The sequence below is a fragment of the Mesoplodon mirus genome, assembly GCF_964341445.2.
Source record: "Mesoplodon mirus genome assembly, chromosome: 5".
In the NCBI taxonomy this organism is placed as follows: Eukaryota; Metazoa; Chordata; class Mammalia; order Artiodactyla; family Ziphiidae; genus Mesoplodon; species Mesoplodon mirus.
This window is the reverse complement of record NC_138980.1, coordinates 6,006,195-6,020,716: the sequence shown is the minus strand read 5'-3', so window position 1 is coordinate 6,020,716 and position 14,522 is coordinate 6,006,195. Positions and strand designations below refer to the sequence as shown.

Here is a 14,522-nt window from a genome sequence, read left to right as displayed (position 1 = left end):
GGAGCTGAGGGCCTGTCATAAAACATCAAGCCCCCATACAGCATGACCCAATGTCAGGGAAGAGTGCAATTCTAAAGGTCCCCAGGAGGAGGAAGGAGGAAGAGGGTTAGCTCCATAGAATCCATCCAACACCCCATGAAAGAACGACTAAACATTTAGGCATTTTTCACCCAGAGAGTACAATAAGATCTTTCCGCAAAGGTAACTGTCCTTCCTCCCTCCACTTTAATCTTGAAAAAGCCAAAAGCAGCATAATAAAAAGAGAAGAGGAGCCTAACAAAAAAATGAAGAAATAGTGTCAGGCAGGCAGCAGAAATCTTAGGTCAGGGCTGATCAGAGAACAGAAAAAAATTTAAAGTGAGTGAGAGTTTGAAGGATCAATTTAGATGAGACTTTGATACCTGAAAATGAGATCATTATAAACTCTAAAATGAATGGAAAATTCATTGCTTTTACGTTAGGTATTGTCCAGGTGTGGGGAAGAGAGATTCAATAAATGACATTTAAAGAGAATCATAATTTCTAGACCATAGCTATCTAAATCCAGTGTTTTCAATAAATCAGTTACTGGAAAATTCAGGCATATTTTAAGTATCATTTCATAATAGAAGGCATAAAATTAAAGATTTTTAATTAATAATAACATTTAAACATGGCTGTATTTCTGTTATCATTCACTCTCCACATTTTTAGGGGTAAACATTACATACTACAATATACCAATATCAATTAAATGTCTTACAGATATAAAACAAATGGTGGTTATAGGGTTAAGGGACTTCCCAAAGATAATTTAGTTTATAAATTATACCATACACAAAAATAAACTCCAAATGGATTAAAGACCTAAACGTAAGACCAGATACTGTAAAACTCTTAGAGGAAAACATAGGCAGAACACTCTGACATAAATTGCAGCAATATCTTTTTCGATCCATCTCCTAGAGTAATGAAAATAAAAATAAAAATAAACAAATGGGACCTAATTAAACTCAAAAACTTCTGTACAGCAAAGGAAACCACAAACAAAATGAAGAGACAACCTACAGAATGGGAGAAAATATTTGCTAATGATGCGACCGACAAGGGATTAATCTCTAAAATATACCAACAGCAAACAGCATGCCACTCAAAATCAAAAAAAACAAACAACGCAATAAAAAAAGTGGACAGAAGACCTAAATAGACACTTCTCCAAAGAAGTCATACAGATGGCCAAGAGGCACATGAAAAATTCTCAACATTGCCAATTATTAGAGAAATGCAAATCAAAACCATCAATACAATGAGATATCACCTCACCACACCAGTCAGAATGGCCATCATCAAAAAGTCAACAAACAATAAATGATCTAGAGGGTGTGGAGAAAAGGGAACCTTCCCACACTGTTGGTGGAAATGTAAATTGGTGCAGCCACTATGGAGAACAGTATGGAGGTTCCTAAAAGCTAAAAACAGAACTACCTTATGATCTAACAATCCCACTCCTGAGCATATATCTGGAAAAAACATGGTTTGAAAGGATATGTGCACCCCAGTGTCCATTGCAGCACTGTTTACAATAGCCAAGACATGGAAGCAACTTAAATGTCCATTGACAGATGAATGGATAAAGAAGATGTGGTACATATATACAATGGAATACTACTCAGCCATTAAAAAAATGAAATAATGGTATTTATAGCAACATATATGGACCTGGAGATTATCATACTAAGCAAGGTAAATCAGACAAAGACAAATATCATATGCTATCACTTATATGCAGAATCTAAAAAAAATGATACAAATGAACTTATTTACAAAACAGAAACAGACTTACAGACTTAGAGAACAAAGTTATGGCTACCAGGGGAGAAACGTGGAGGGAGGGATAGATAGGGAGTTTGGGATTGACACGTACACACTGCTATATATAAAATAACCAACAAGGACCTACTGCATGGCACAGGGAACTCTGCTCAATATTCTATAATAACCTAAATGGGAAAAGAATTTGAAGAAGAATAGATACTTATATATGTATAACTAAATCACTTTGCTGTACACCTAAAACTAACACAACATTGTTAATCAATGATACTCCAATATAAAATAAAATAAAAAGTAAAAAAATAAAATAAAATAATGAAAAATTTACTTGGATGTAGAATAAACTAAAAGTGTCTAAATTTTTATAATTTCTAATATCTTGATTAATAAAGTATGGGTTTATGAAGGTTATGAAGTAATTATTTAAATAATTTAAGTAATTAAATAATTTGTTGTGGAATTTAATGAAGAATAATTAGTTTCAAATGTACACTTCTTTAAAATTCAACAATTTTTTTCTGAAAATTATTAAGAATTAATTTTAAAATAAAGAATGCAGATTTTTATTAATAAAGTTAAGTTAAAAGGAGATAATTTAGTTAAATGATAATTTTTACCTGGTATCACTGAGATGTTGTTATTGACTTTAAAAATTATCACTTTAAATTTTCCCTCTAAGAAATACTAAGGAAAATTACTTTTCTATTAAAAACAGGAAATATCTGAATACTACCTCAGATTTAAAGTACCTTGTTAAGAAGAATATATATTTACTCAATCTCTTTAATACAATGGGAAAAGTATTCTTTTTATGAGATTAGAAAGGGCATTATCCAAAGTTGCAGATTTGTGTGTATGTGTATGAGTATAGGACACCTTCCTTTCAGAATGATGATTATTTGAAAGGAACTAAATACATACTTGCTAATTCTAAGAATAAGATGAAGGGGGATACTGGAAGACAATAGGTAAAATAGATTTTTTTAAAAAGTTGATAATTTATTAACATATAATTACTAGCATCTATTCTCTTGCTGAAAGATTATAATTTATCAATATTGAAAAGTCACTGCGGGAGTTCCCTGGTAGCCTAACAGTTAGGATTCCAGGCTTTCACTGCAGTGGCCCGGGTTCAATCCCTGGTCGGAGAACCGAGATCCCACAAGGTGTTGGGTCTACTTCTGTACACATTTTTATAGGTCATACACAGTGCATTTTTTATGTAATTCTAAAATCCCCAAAATATTCACTGTGTTTTTCTTATCATATTATATCCAAGTCTGAAATTAACTGACGTTCACAACTGGTATTTATATTTAAGATGGTCATGTGTTTTTTCCCCCTGTTTGATTGTAGTTGACTATTTATATTGGATTGACAAAGAATCAGAGAAGATGTCTCAGTTGGAGGTGGTGGTAGGAAAACAGATCTACTTTTATGCATATATAACTTGAAGACCTACTGGACAGGGGTGAGTGGAGCAAAAGCCCATCAAATTTAGTTTGTGTTAAAATAATGTCATAAATGACGTGTTAGTTTATTTAATTATCCTTAATATAGTTCTTGCCTATTACATAATTTTTTAAATAGTAAAGAAAAATAGTTTTCAGAACATTAAAAAAATTTTCACCACTTTTCTTCCCCACAAATACCATTCACTTTTCAAGTGACAACCTCTTCAACCAAGGGCAAAAAATCCAGCAAAGACTATTATAACCAAGAAAAGAATGGTGAAATATTAAAACTGACCAATTAGATGACTATAGATCAGTTTCAGCTAGTTTGTGGATCTCACTCAGTTTCTCTAGCCTATGCTTTCATCAAGTTAGAAAGCTGATATATTCTCTCATAGCACTGTATGACTTTCCTGTGTAGCATTTACCTGAGTTAAAACTTAATAATTATTTGTATATCGGTTTGATCATTGCCTGCCACCCCATGAGATTGCAAACTCTATGATGGCAGACATCAAGACTTTTGCCCCATAATTATATACCCAGTTCCTAGAACAGACCTGGCTGCAATACTATTCCTTTAATGAATTAGGAATTAATTCATTTCTACAGTTTATATCTAGAGTTTTTCCCCTCACTTATTGTATTTCAAATGTGTTTTCAAAAGCAGTTTATATAAAGGGACTGTTAACCTGCACAAAAGATCATAAATAAGAGTAAGTCATTTATTTCTTCCTACGAAGATAACACTGAAAAGTTATATTCAGTTTGTTTTGGCCATTCTATTTAAATATGCTTAAATAAATTACAGAACTTGATATTTATCTGTCTTACCACATAGACTTTGGTTCTACTACTATACTTGAGTTAATGGCAGGGTTTCAATTATTACAAAGGACCTTTGCTTAAAAAGCATTCTTTATTTTCCTCACTATTATGTTATTTGGTATTCAGATGGTTTTCTTTATGAATGGGTGGAGAATGTAATATCAGCACTATTTACTTAGCATTTACATGGTACTTTATCTATAGAGTTCCATAATGATTTTTATAATAATATAGAATTATTACCATATTTTGCCCTCTTATTTCATAATACAGTGGGGATTAATATGTTTTTGAGTTAAATTTGATTTTTACCCTAAGCCACAAATGTATAACTTAAAAGGAGGTTTTTATTTCCTTTTAAAAGATGTGTGTTCTCTAGAATATGGAAGAAATGAATAGCAAATAACTTTCCCAGTAAAGCAAACTGGAGAAGCCTTTTACACCTCAAAACAATCCAAGTATTTTCTAACTTTTACAAAGAAAAAGGGTGACTACTGTTGAGTGGTGTGGTGTATTGCACTAGGAATGTGGCTGGGGAAGTCTCAACCCTTGCTCTACAACCAACATTCAAGAAGACTTGGACAAGGTAAAATGTTATCTTCCTCATCTCACTTACAAAGCTATAGAGAGAATAAAAACGTGCATGAAAACATTCTCAGAAAAAAAAATAAAGCCTTAATTTCTAGAATGTGTAACTTTTTATTCCTCTAGAAATTAAAACTTAAGCACTTTGATATTAAGTTTTCACGTGCTACAGTTAATCAAGCTGTTGCTCATTTAAATATCTATATGTTGAAGATAGAGATATCCAGATATTGAAACAGTAACATTATTTCTACTTTAATATTCAGTATGGTTGCCTCAATATAGAATTTCTGTAGGAAAACTATGGGACAACATTGAGCAAATTATCCTATAAATTTTCTCAGTGGAGGACAAAGTTTCTTCTTTGAAAATGGGATGACAAGTAGTAGTTAAATTTCTGGGTAATGACTGAATTGCAGATTAAACTATGCTTTATTTACACATAACCATTAAGAAAATATACTTTCTTAATGTATTTTCCCCCAGGGACTAAATAATATCATTTAACATGTTATTAAACTCATGAAACAACTGAAGAGTGGATTATTTCTAAGCATATCTGTTTAGAGCTTTCAATCAAAATTGTGAGGTAAATTTAAAAATGGAGTGACTGATGGGACTGAGGACCTCAAACCACACTACTATCTAGATTCAACATTTTAATTTATTCAGTGGGCTGACTGGATGTAAGGTATCTAACTTCTATTATATGAAGGTGAAATCAGATAATTATAAAAACTAAAATTGATTGGTATCTTAATAATCTAGTCTAGTTACTACACTTACGAGCAAACAGTACTGATGAAATGAAACTGATCAAAAAATTCAGAAGAAATAAAATAAAATAGAAAACACAAAATAAAATTCAGAAGATCATTAGTGACAGATCTAAAATATAATCAGTTATCATTATCTTGTATGTATATATACATTTTACAATATTTTTTCAGAGAACAATTCCAAATCATTTTTTTATTTATACAGAAAAAGTGTATTTAGCAAAAGATACACTGAGATCAGAGTGGCTACGGCCCAAGAGACAAGGGAGGGAGGTGAAAGACCTTCTGAGATCCTGCTATGGGAGAAGGGGTCTGGGGCAAAGTGGTGAAAAGTACTGGGTAAGTGCTGAGTTGGGGCGGGAGGGGCGCTACAGAAGGGAGAAAGCTCCAGTTGCATCAACACTGTTGGCAGGTCATGCGTGGAACTCACAGTGACTTGCTGCAAACTATGGCGGGGGCGGGAGGGGGGCGGGTCGATTAGTGCTGCTGACTGGAGTGAGAAACATGTCCTGGTTCCTGGAAAGCACCCACCAAGGGACCCAGGAAGGAACCCCAGGATGGTAGGAAGTATATATAAATGTATACACCTGTCATTATAGGACTCTATTTCTATACACATGCAGAATTATCATTATTTGATGTTATTTCTAATTATCTGTTGCCTTTAAACAAGTCATTTAATCTCTCTATAATCTTGGTTTCCAAGTCTGTCGAATGTGGTTGACAACAACTATGTCGCAGATTTTAGTGAAAATTGTGTGTGTGTGTGTGTGTGTATATGTTATGTATAATATAATTATATTTTATGCATTTAAAATATATTATATAACTTTTGTATATGTTAATTAAAATCTATTATATGTTAATATTTACATATTTAAAAATTTTGATTCAGTGTATGTATATACATGACACAAGTAGATTGGAAAATCTGAAAATATTGTATTGTGACTATCTGGTTTCTGACTTTGAAGATGTCACATGGATCTCTTCTAACCCAATAGCAGAGGATGAATTCTTTCTTTCACATTTACCTGAATAGGTAATGTGCCCATCCCAAATGAAATCCTGAATTTTTAAATTGTTCTGATACCTGGGTGGTCAAACAATTCCTGAACTGCACTAATTATAACTTTTTACCAATCTTATGTGATCACTGAATTCAGCAGAAGTAATTTGGATGACCATGTAGGGGAGGAAAAATAATTTTCCTTCTACTCTTCTAGGTTCTTGGTTGAGACATCCTTGTAATAAAAGATTCACAAAAGGAAAAGAAAAAAAAAAAACAGAAAAGTAATAACATGTATATTTCCTGTATACATGGGAGATACCCAGAAAGCTGAGTGAATCCTTCAAATGGCCCAAGCCATCATCTTAAATACCGTCTCCAGCTAAAGACAAAAGATGTTGGGAGTAGGGGAAGCCAATTATGGGAGATTATTAAGTAAAGCACAGTCAACAGGGGATGGTTGTTAGGCAGATGTAAGTCCCTGCCTTCACCATTGGTAAGTTTCTAGGTATTTAGCCAAACTCTTCTTTCTGGTACAGGGAGGGAGACACCCTTAAAAATGGAGATTTCCATTATAAACATGAATGTCTCTTACAAAAGGGTAACTTCCACTCAGTTTTAAGCTTTACCTGTATCTGCTGTTTCTTAAAAATAATCAGCCTTAAATAATTCTTATGTCAAAGAGGCATATTTTGGGTTGGCAAATTCTGTTCCCCTTCAACAAGTATATGTCATTCCAATAAAGCCGACTTGTACTTAAGCTGTGGAAAGTCTGTCTTGGAATGACTACGAAGTTATGATGGTGAGAAGCAGCCACAGCCCTAGTAAAATAATATTTTCAACAAAGATAAAGCCTCTAAAGTCAGTCTTAACATTCTTCCAATTTGAGCAGAAATCCTTGATATGAAGCAAATGTTAAAATATGGAGAACAGAGACCTCTATCACTAAATATTCTGTAATTTAATCATTTTGAGATTAGGTATTCTAAACTGAGTCTAGGATATCAGAGACACTTATGTAACGAATTTAAATTAAAAGCTAATTTTTAAATTCCTGCCTACAATCCAGATATTTTGTCTAGAGGGTAGTGGGCAGCTGGATCCTAGGGAACACTGGGTGATAATTTTTTTTTTTTCCAGATAGATGTTTGCCTCAGGGTAGACTATTTGAAATGTTATGTCTATAAGCAATTAAATATGCTGAGGAAGTGATTTCATTTTTCTTTTTCATATAAAACCAACTGGAGAATTTGGAAGGACAGTAAATAACAAGCTTGTATGGTTCAAGAATCATACAACTTTAGCAAGTTTCCCAGACCATTTCTATGATAGCCTTGTATATAAGATATGTGGCAGTTTAGATAGTTTTTAGTTTCAGAAATTAACTATCCCACATATAAGAAGAGATATTAGCTATTAACATCCTCACTCCAATGCTTCATATTCCTCTTTGTATTACTTTTGTAGAGACACAATCTAAAGAATTTAGTCATTTTAATGAGAGTGAAAAATATTCTTTGGAGTTATGTAAAGTCACTTAAATGTTTCTTTTTTTTTTTTTAATTTCCCTTCAAGTTTCTAGGTAGTTCTACTACCACTGTTTACCCAAAAAGCCTTTTTCAAACTGCTCCCAGAATCCCACATTTTTCTAGTCACTTGTCTTTCTTCAAGATCAGCTTCAGAGATCAAAGCTCCTATTTTCATCCAGCTCTATTCAGCCATTCAAATGGCTTTTTTTTTTTAAATGGGATTGCAGCAAACTGAAACTCTGATCACATTCTCTGCACCAAACTGCAATGACTCTACTCTGTTATTAATGAGAAAATGTGAATATTCTCCTATTGGAGAGTTTATATGACACATAACTCCCATATTTTAGAGTTGTTTAAAAAGCTCATCTAAGCTACTATGATAAGAATTGAAAATTAAAATGTATCACTAAGTATTACTTTTTATATGATAATTGGAAAAGAAAAGGTGGGACTTGCAATAAGACATCTTAAATATGATAGTATTAGGAAAAATAATAAAATTGCACATTTTAGGTTAAAATAAGACCATTGGAGTAAAATATATAAAAATATTCTCATCTATTCAGTTATAAAGTTGTTTACTAAGATGGATGTAAGTGTGTAAGAAGGAAAGACATATTTCCCTATGTCTTGACTAGATTTTAATCCACAGGTTTCATAAATGGTAAGAACATGAGAATGATGTTTCCTATCAACAAGTAACTATAAATTCTCTAATGTCTGAAACAAATTAAGAGTTACATACAACATTAAATAGTAAAATATGTGTGCAAATTTTAATTAAAAGCACTGTTTTTCCAGTATTCCACTAAAATGTATTACACATAAACCATTTCCAGTAAAAAGCCTTCTTCTGAGAAAACTACTTAATCTTACACTCTTAAAGAAAATATATTCTATTTTTGTAGTAAAGGAGGAAGGTATGAAAAGTGCTGGTAGATTTAAGCAGGCCCCTCTCTTTGCTTGGAAACTCCAAAGACTCCAAAGAGAGACTTTCAGTCCTTTTTTGCTTGGGTCTCTTTTTTACTGAAATCTGTACCTCCTCATTACCTACCCTAGAGAATGGAGGACCAGTGAAGTTAACTAGACATTTTCAATAAAATAAAATAATCTTTTAACCCCCATCCCTTTTATCTCCCTTTGTTACAACTACTACATAAGAGTGTCAACTCCCAGGAAAACCTTAGGGCAATGGCTTGATTTCTTCTATAGCTAGTTTTTCTTTCTTTCTTTCTTTTTGAGCAGATTTGGGGTAATATTTTTACAGCTTTATTTCAAAGTGACAGTATAGAAGAGTGCAAGTAATATAAGTACAATGGACCTCTGGAAATCCTGATGGTACGTGTTGGGCAGGGGGGTTGTTTTGGTGGGTGGATAAATGATGAACTATATGTGAAGGGATAGTTCTTTGATACCTTTGGTGCAGGGAAGTTCAAAAAAATTCAGGTGCAAAACACTTTGCAACACACACCTGCTCAGGATTTTGGGAAATCCACCACCCCCTTTTCCCATCTTTTCTCTTCAGTGCAACAAGGCTCTAAGACATTAATGCATAACTTCACAATTTTGGCATCACATTCACCTGGCTCAGCATATTTTTCAACACTGCAGCAAAGCCAACTCTTTTCCAGACATATATCCCCCTCCATGCACTGATTAACTACATTCTCTACCCCATGCCCAGCAATGCCCCTCCTATCTCAAGGAGGGGTTAGGGATAATCAGAGCAGGGTCCCCAGACGTCACTAGTGCTCCTTGGCTCCATCGGCCTTCTGTCTATACTATAACGATGTCCTGTGTAGATGTAAAGTTGTCCCGTGGGATTAGACAAGCCTCCTTCCATTTGGCCCTGACAGGACTGCTGTCCCTGGTGCTGAACCCTTTTAGCCCACCAGGGAGTCTGCTGCCAAGTCAATGGGGCTGGATAGAAAACCTGGCTGGCTGATCTTAAGAATGCCCAGGTGCAGGAGCAGGCAATACTTTGGATACAGGAACAGAAACCATCCCCGCACACACACACACACACACACACACACACACAAACACACACGTCTCCCGGGTGTGCGCCAGGACCCCATTTGCAGTTTTCTCCTCCAGACCCGCACCCAAACGCCTCCAACATGGCCTCAAATGCCGGCGTATATCAGCACAGCCCACCTAGACATCAGACCGCAGTACTATCAAAATGCTATTCCCCAAACACAAAGTCTTTATGACGTTAGCTTTTCCATTCTAAAACAAATAAAGAAAATCCAATAAATTAATAAATAAGTGAAAGTGACCTTTCCCTTTCCTCCCTCCTTTTTCCCGCCCCAAATATTCACATTCCCCTAAATTACAAAGCCCCAAATCCTATAAGAGTCTTTTAAATCTGGGTGGTCTCCCGAGTTCCGCTGTCCCCACCCCTTCCCCCAACCTCTCTGAAACAAAACGACGCCGGAAAGGGCATATCTTACCCCGGGTAGAGCGATAGCAGGAGCAGAATCCACACCGTCATTTTCTGTGAAAATACAGGAGTCGAGTAGACTGAGCTTCCTGTGCTCCATATATTTGTCGAACTCATCGCTTTTTTTTTTTTTTCCTCTCCTGCCTCTGGCCTCTAGGTTGCAGAAGAATCCCTCCCCTTTGTATTATTATTATGCTTATTAACTGATGGTGGCTCTCCCCACCTGCCTCTAGTAGGTCCCGTCACTGGGGAGCTGTATTGCTAGCAGCTTCGGGAATTAATATTCAGGGGGCAGAAATAAGATCAGCACAAACGCTTGCAGATACCATCAAAGCGTCAGCTCAGGGAGCAGCTTCCAAGTCCCGGGAATAATATAATTGAGGCAGGGGGAGGGTACAGGGAGAGACGCACAGGAGACAAATAAGGGAAAGGGAAACGCATGCACACTCGTACACATACTCATGCCCCCCACGCTCACACATACTCCTCCGGGTCCATCAATTGAGGTTTGTTTATTTGTTTGATCTGTTTTGATTTTTCTTTTAGAGGGCAGCAGGTGTGTGTCTGTGTGCGTGTGTGTGTGTGTGTGTGTTTAAAAGAAATACATGAGTCTCTGCGTGATTTAACTATCACGCAGATTAACTATGAGGTCAAAGTGGAAGCAATGCGCGCTGCTGCAGCAGGAATTAACACATTCCAGCGCCTTTTAACCCTTTACTGCACACAAAAGTATGCAAGGACGGGCTTTCATGGGGACAAGAGGTGCTTTAGGAAGACCATATACTATATCACCAACGACAGAAGGTTTCTCTCTTCAGATCTGCCAAGAATCCTTATTTAAAATCATGCCATATTAGAAATCATGGTTACACTGTAGAGGGAGGGGGAGGATTGGCTGTTTCTCTGTAAACCATCCCGTAAGAAAAGAGATTTGGTGAATTTTCAATTTTAATGAAGGGAGAAAACATGGATAGAATTACAAAACAAGAAGAATCTACGATCCCCAGTATTCACTCCTTTTTCTGCTCTCCATCCGCAGTGAAAATGTACAAATACAAACTTCTTGAAGGTTGAAGAAAATAAATGCGTGAAAATAGCTGCCTGAGTAAAGTCTATAGACCACAAAATAGGGGGCTACTCTTTGAAAGGAGGTTGGACAAAGGGGAAGGTCAAGAGGACTTTAACAATATAAAGGGATTTCTGTTTGCTCTGTGGAATTTGACTTTTGTTATTGTTGCTCTGCTTGGTGACAATTCTGAAAATTTCTGGGGTGGATGAGTGGTGTTAGCATGCTGCCTTCTTGCCTAGAATGTTACCATGGATACTGATACATGGGAGATATCCCTTTATGCCAACCTAGCTCATCCATCACAGAGGAAATCCCATTCACTCATCATGGAGAAGAAAGTGGAGGAGTGTTTCAAGGTTCCTGCAAAATTGAGACCAAAGTAAAGATGTTCATGTAGAAGTACAAGTGAAGAGGACCGATCAGATCCCTTCCTGGAACATAGCAGGGAGTCATTTCAAAACCAGTGCCTCTTCTACAAGAAAGTCTTCCAGGTAGGGAACTTGAGTAAGGAGTCCAGGAGGCATAGAAATAGAACATGGGATGAGTAGGTGCACACTTCATCTACAATCCTAAAATATACTTAAGGAAAGCAGAGAGAAGTACTGGTGGCTTCCTTGAGGCTGAGGAGACACATTCTGAAGCAAAAAAGCCCTAATAGACACGCCTGGAAACCTGCATGCTTTTAGAACTTAGGCAATTATTTTATGGCCTTTGAACAAAATCCAGTTAAAACAACAACAGCATTCACGTGCAGTAGCCAACTGACTTCTTTTCTGGTGATTAAATTAGAGGCAGAACAAATACAAATCCGTTTTTTTGCAATTTTCTTATTCCTTACTGCACTGTGAGGAATTTTGGCCTTCCTTATATTTATATTTTTTATTCTTTTTATTTTTTTTTACAGAAAGAGCCTAAGTTGTTAATAGGTGTATACTGTTGTGTTTTCAGTAAAGACATTCTCTCATATTTTTGTAGGCCAACGCTTACATGTTCCCATGCCTACGAAAACCAAGCAAGTGAGATAAGTAAAAGAAAAGGGCTAGTTGTGAAACAGTAAAGTGGTGGAAACTATGAACACTGGGGTGGCCATACCCCATCTGAATGCAGTTGCCACTGCTCTGTTCCAGGCAGTTGCCAGAGGAAATGGGAATACAACTGTGAGAAATGTCCTAATTTTTAAAATACAAAGGAGGCCAAACCCAACATATATGCAAGGCCACTAGGTTGCAAATAAAAACTGATGTGACAATTCTGTCTTCTACCAAATACATTTCCAATTTTCCAATGTAAGTTTTTTTCCCTCTTGAGTTTAGTGATAAGCATATGAAGCTGTGAGAATGAATGCTATCACGTTCACAAAGTAGTAATTCAAATTCTGATTCCTTACTGGTATCATAATGATTCCTGTAAATTATAATCTGTTTCAATAATGGAATACCTCTCAGTATATTAAGAGAATCCATAGAGGAAATTTTACTGTTTATAGTATCTGGGTACAATTTTAACTGTGCTATTCCTGGCTAGTAAGCTTCAGTTTTCCTCTGTGGAGCTTTCCTATCTGGCGGCTGCTCTCTGAATAAAAAGTATTTTAATAAATTTTCTAAGATTTTGCCACACATATATTCACTGGTATTTATAAGACACTTTATCTAGTAATTTCGTTTGTAATCACATTTTAGCTATATTTAATCTTGCCCATTTTTAAGAAGATATGTTGTGATACATATTTAAATTACCATTATTTGATAAATGTGATGTTCATATTTTCATTGCAAACAATATATGTGTATATATGCCTACATTTTATACTAACATTTTTACATTATTAAAACGTAGAAAGATAAAAACTACCACCTGCAACCTCTTATTCAAACAAGCCATTGTCAATATATTGGAGAATTGTTTGGCAGGTTAATTTTCTCTGAATGAAGTTTACTTTTACTTTGATATTATATTATTATTATTACTATTATTATAATTACTACACACAGAAGTGAATTATAAGGTCAAAATTTGGATCAATTTGGTTGTTGACACCAAATCTCTTATCACTTGCAGAATTAAAATACTTAGGTTAATGATGCAATAGACTAACCATCCTGCAGGTAACATTTATAACTGGTGGACAAAACTTTAAATAAACAACTATGTAAAGTACTAGAAAGTTACCAAAAGCAGGCCGAAAGTGGTGAAGATTTGACCATAAAAAGAGGAAACTGAATTGGATGAGATCTAGGATTACAAGGGTTTTCCCTGAGGACACTTAAAAAATGATCAAGTTCTCCCTATTTGCCTGGAACTTCCCTGGTTTTAGCTTGGAAAGTCCCCTATCCCAGGAAAACCCTCAACTGCAGAGGTACAGGATGGTTAAAATTATCAGAAGGCAACAATCTTACTGATTTGAGGTTTCAGAGGAGAGTTGGAGCTGCCAGAGCAGCTCAAATTAAGGGGGGGGGGGAATCATAGAAACAAACAACAGAAAGGTAAGACTCCAGATCTACATGCAAACTTTGTTTAGATATTTGTTTTTGAATGGAAAGAGCAGAAAGGCACCAAGAAGACTGCAAGAAAGCAAAAACTGAAAGACTGAAGAAGTTGAGCCAGTATTTTGGCTTCCATTCCCTGTATGAGATACTGAGTTTGGAGTTTGAAGGATTTGCTCTAAGCCTAAAGACAAAACTGAAACTAACCTGAAAACAGTAAAAAACTAATCTTACACAACATTAAAGTGATTTGTCAATAATTTAACTCCGGGAATTCCTTGGTGGAGCATGGTTAAGAATCTGCCTGCCAATGCAGGGGACACGGGTTCGAGCCCTGGTCCGGGAAGATCCCACATGCCGCGAAGCAACTAAGCCCATGCGCCACAACTACTGAGCCTGCGCTCTAGAGCCCGTGAGCCACAACTACTGAGCCTGTGTGCCACAACTACTGAAGCCTGGGCACCTAGAGCCCATGCTCCGAAACAAGAGAAGCCACTACAATGAGAAGCCTGTGCATCTCAACAA

General features: G+C 35.8%; 1 protein-coding gene across 6 annotated transcripts in view; it reads right to left on the bottom strand.

Moving 5' to 3' along the window:
• Window positions 1–10,562, bottom strand: part of GABRG2 (gamma-aminobutyric acid type A receptor subunit gamma2) — a gene marked incomplete at both ends in the record, with an annotated part of 124,392 nt that extends 113,830 nt beyond the window's left edge. For all 6 annotated transcript variants that reach the window (XM_082623360.1, XM_082623361.1, XM_082623363.1 and 3 more), the window contains one exon: window positions 10,456–10,562. In XM_082623360.1, coding sequence (XP_082479486.1) covers window positions 10,456–10,562 — 107 coding nt within the window. The remainder of the gene's footprint in view (window positions 1–10,455) is intronic.
• Window positions 10,563–14,522: the final 3,960 nt, after the last annotated feature.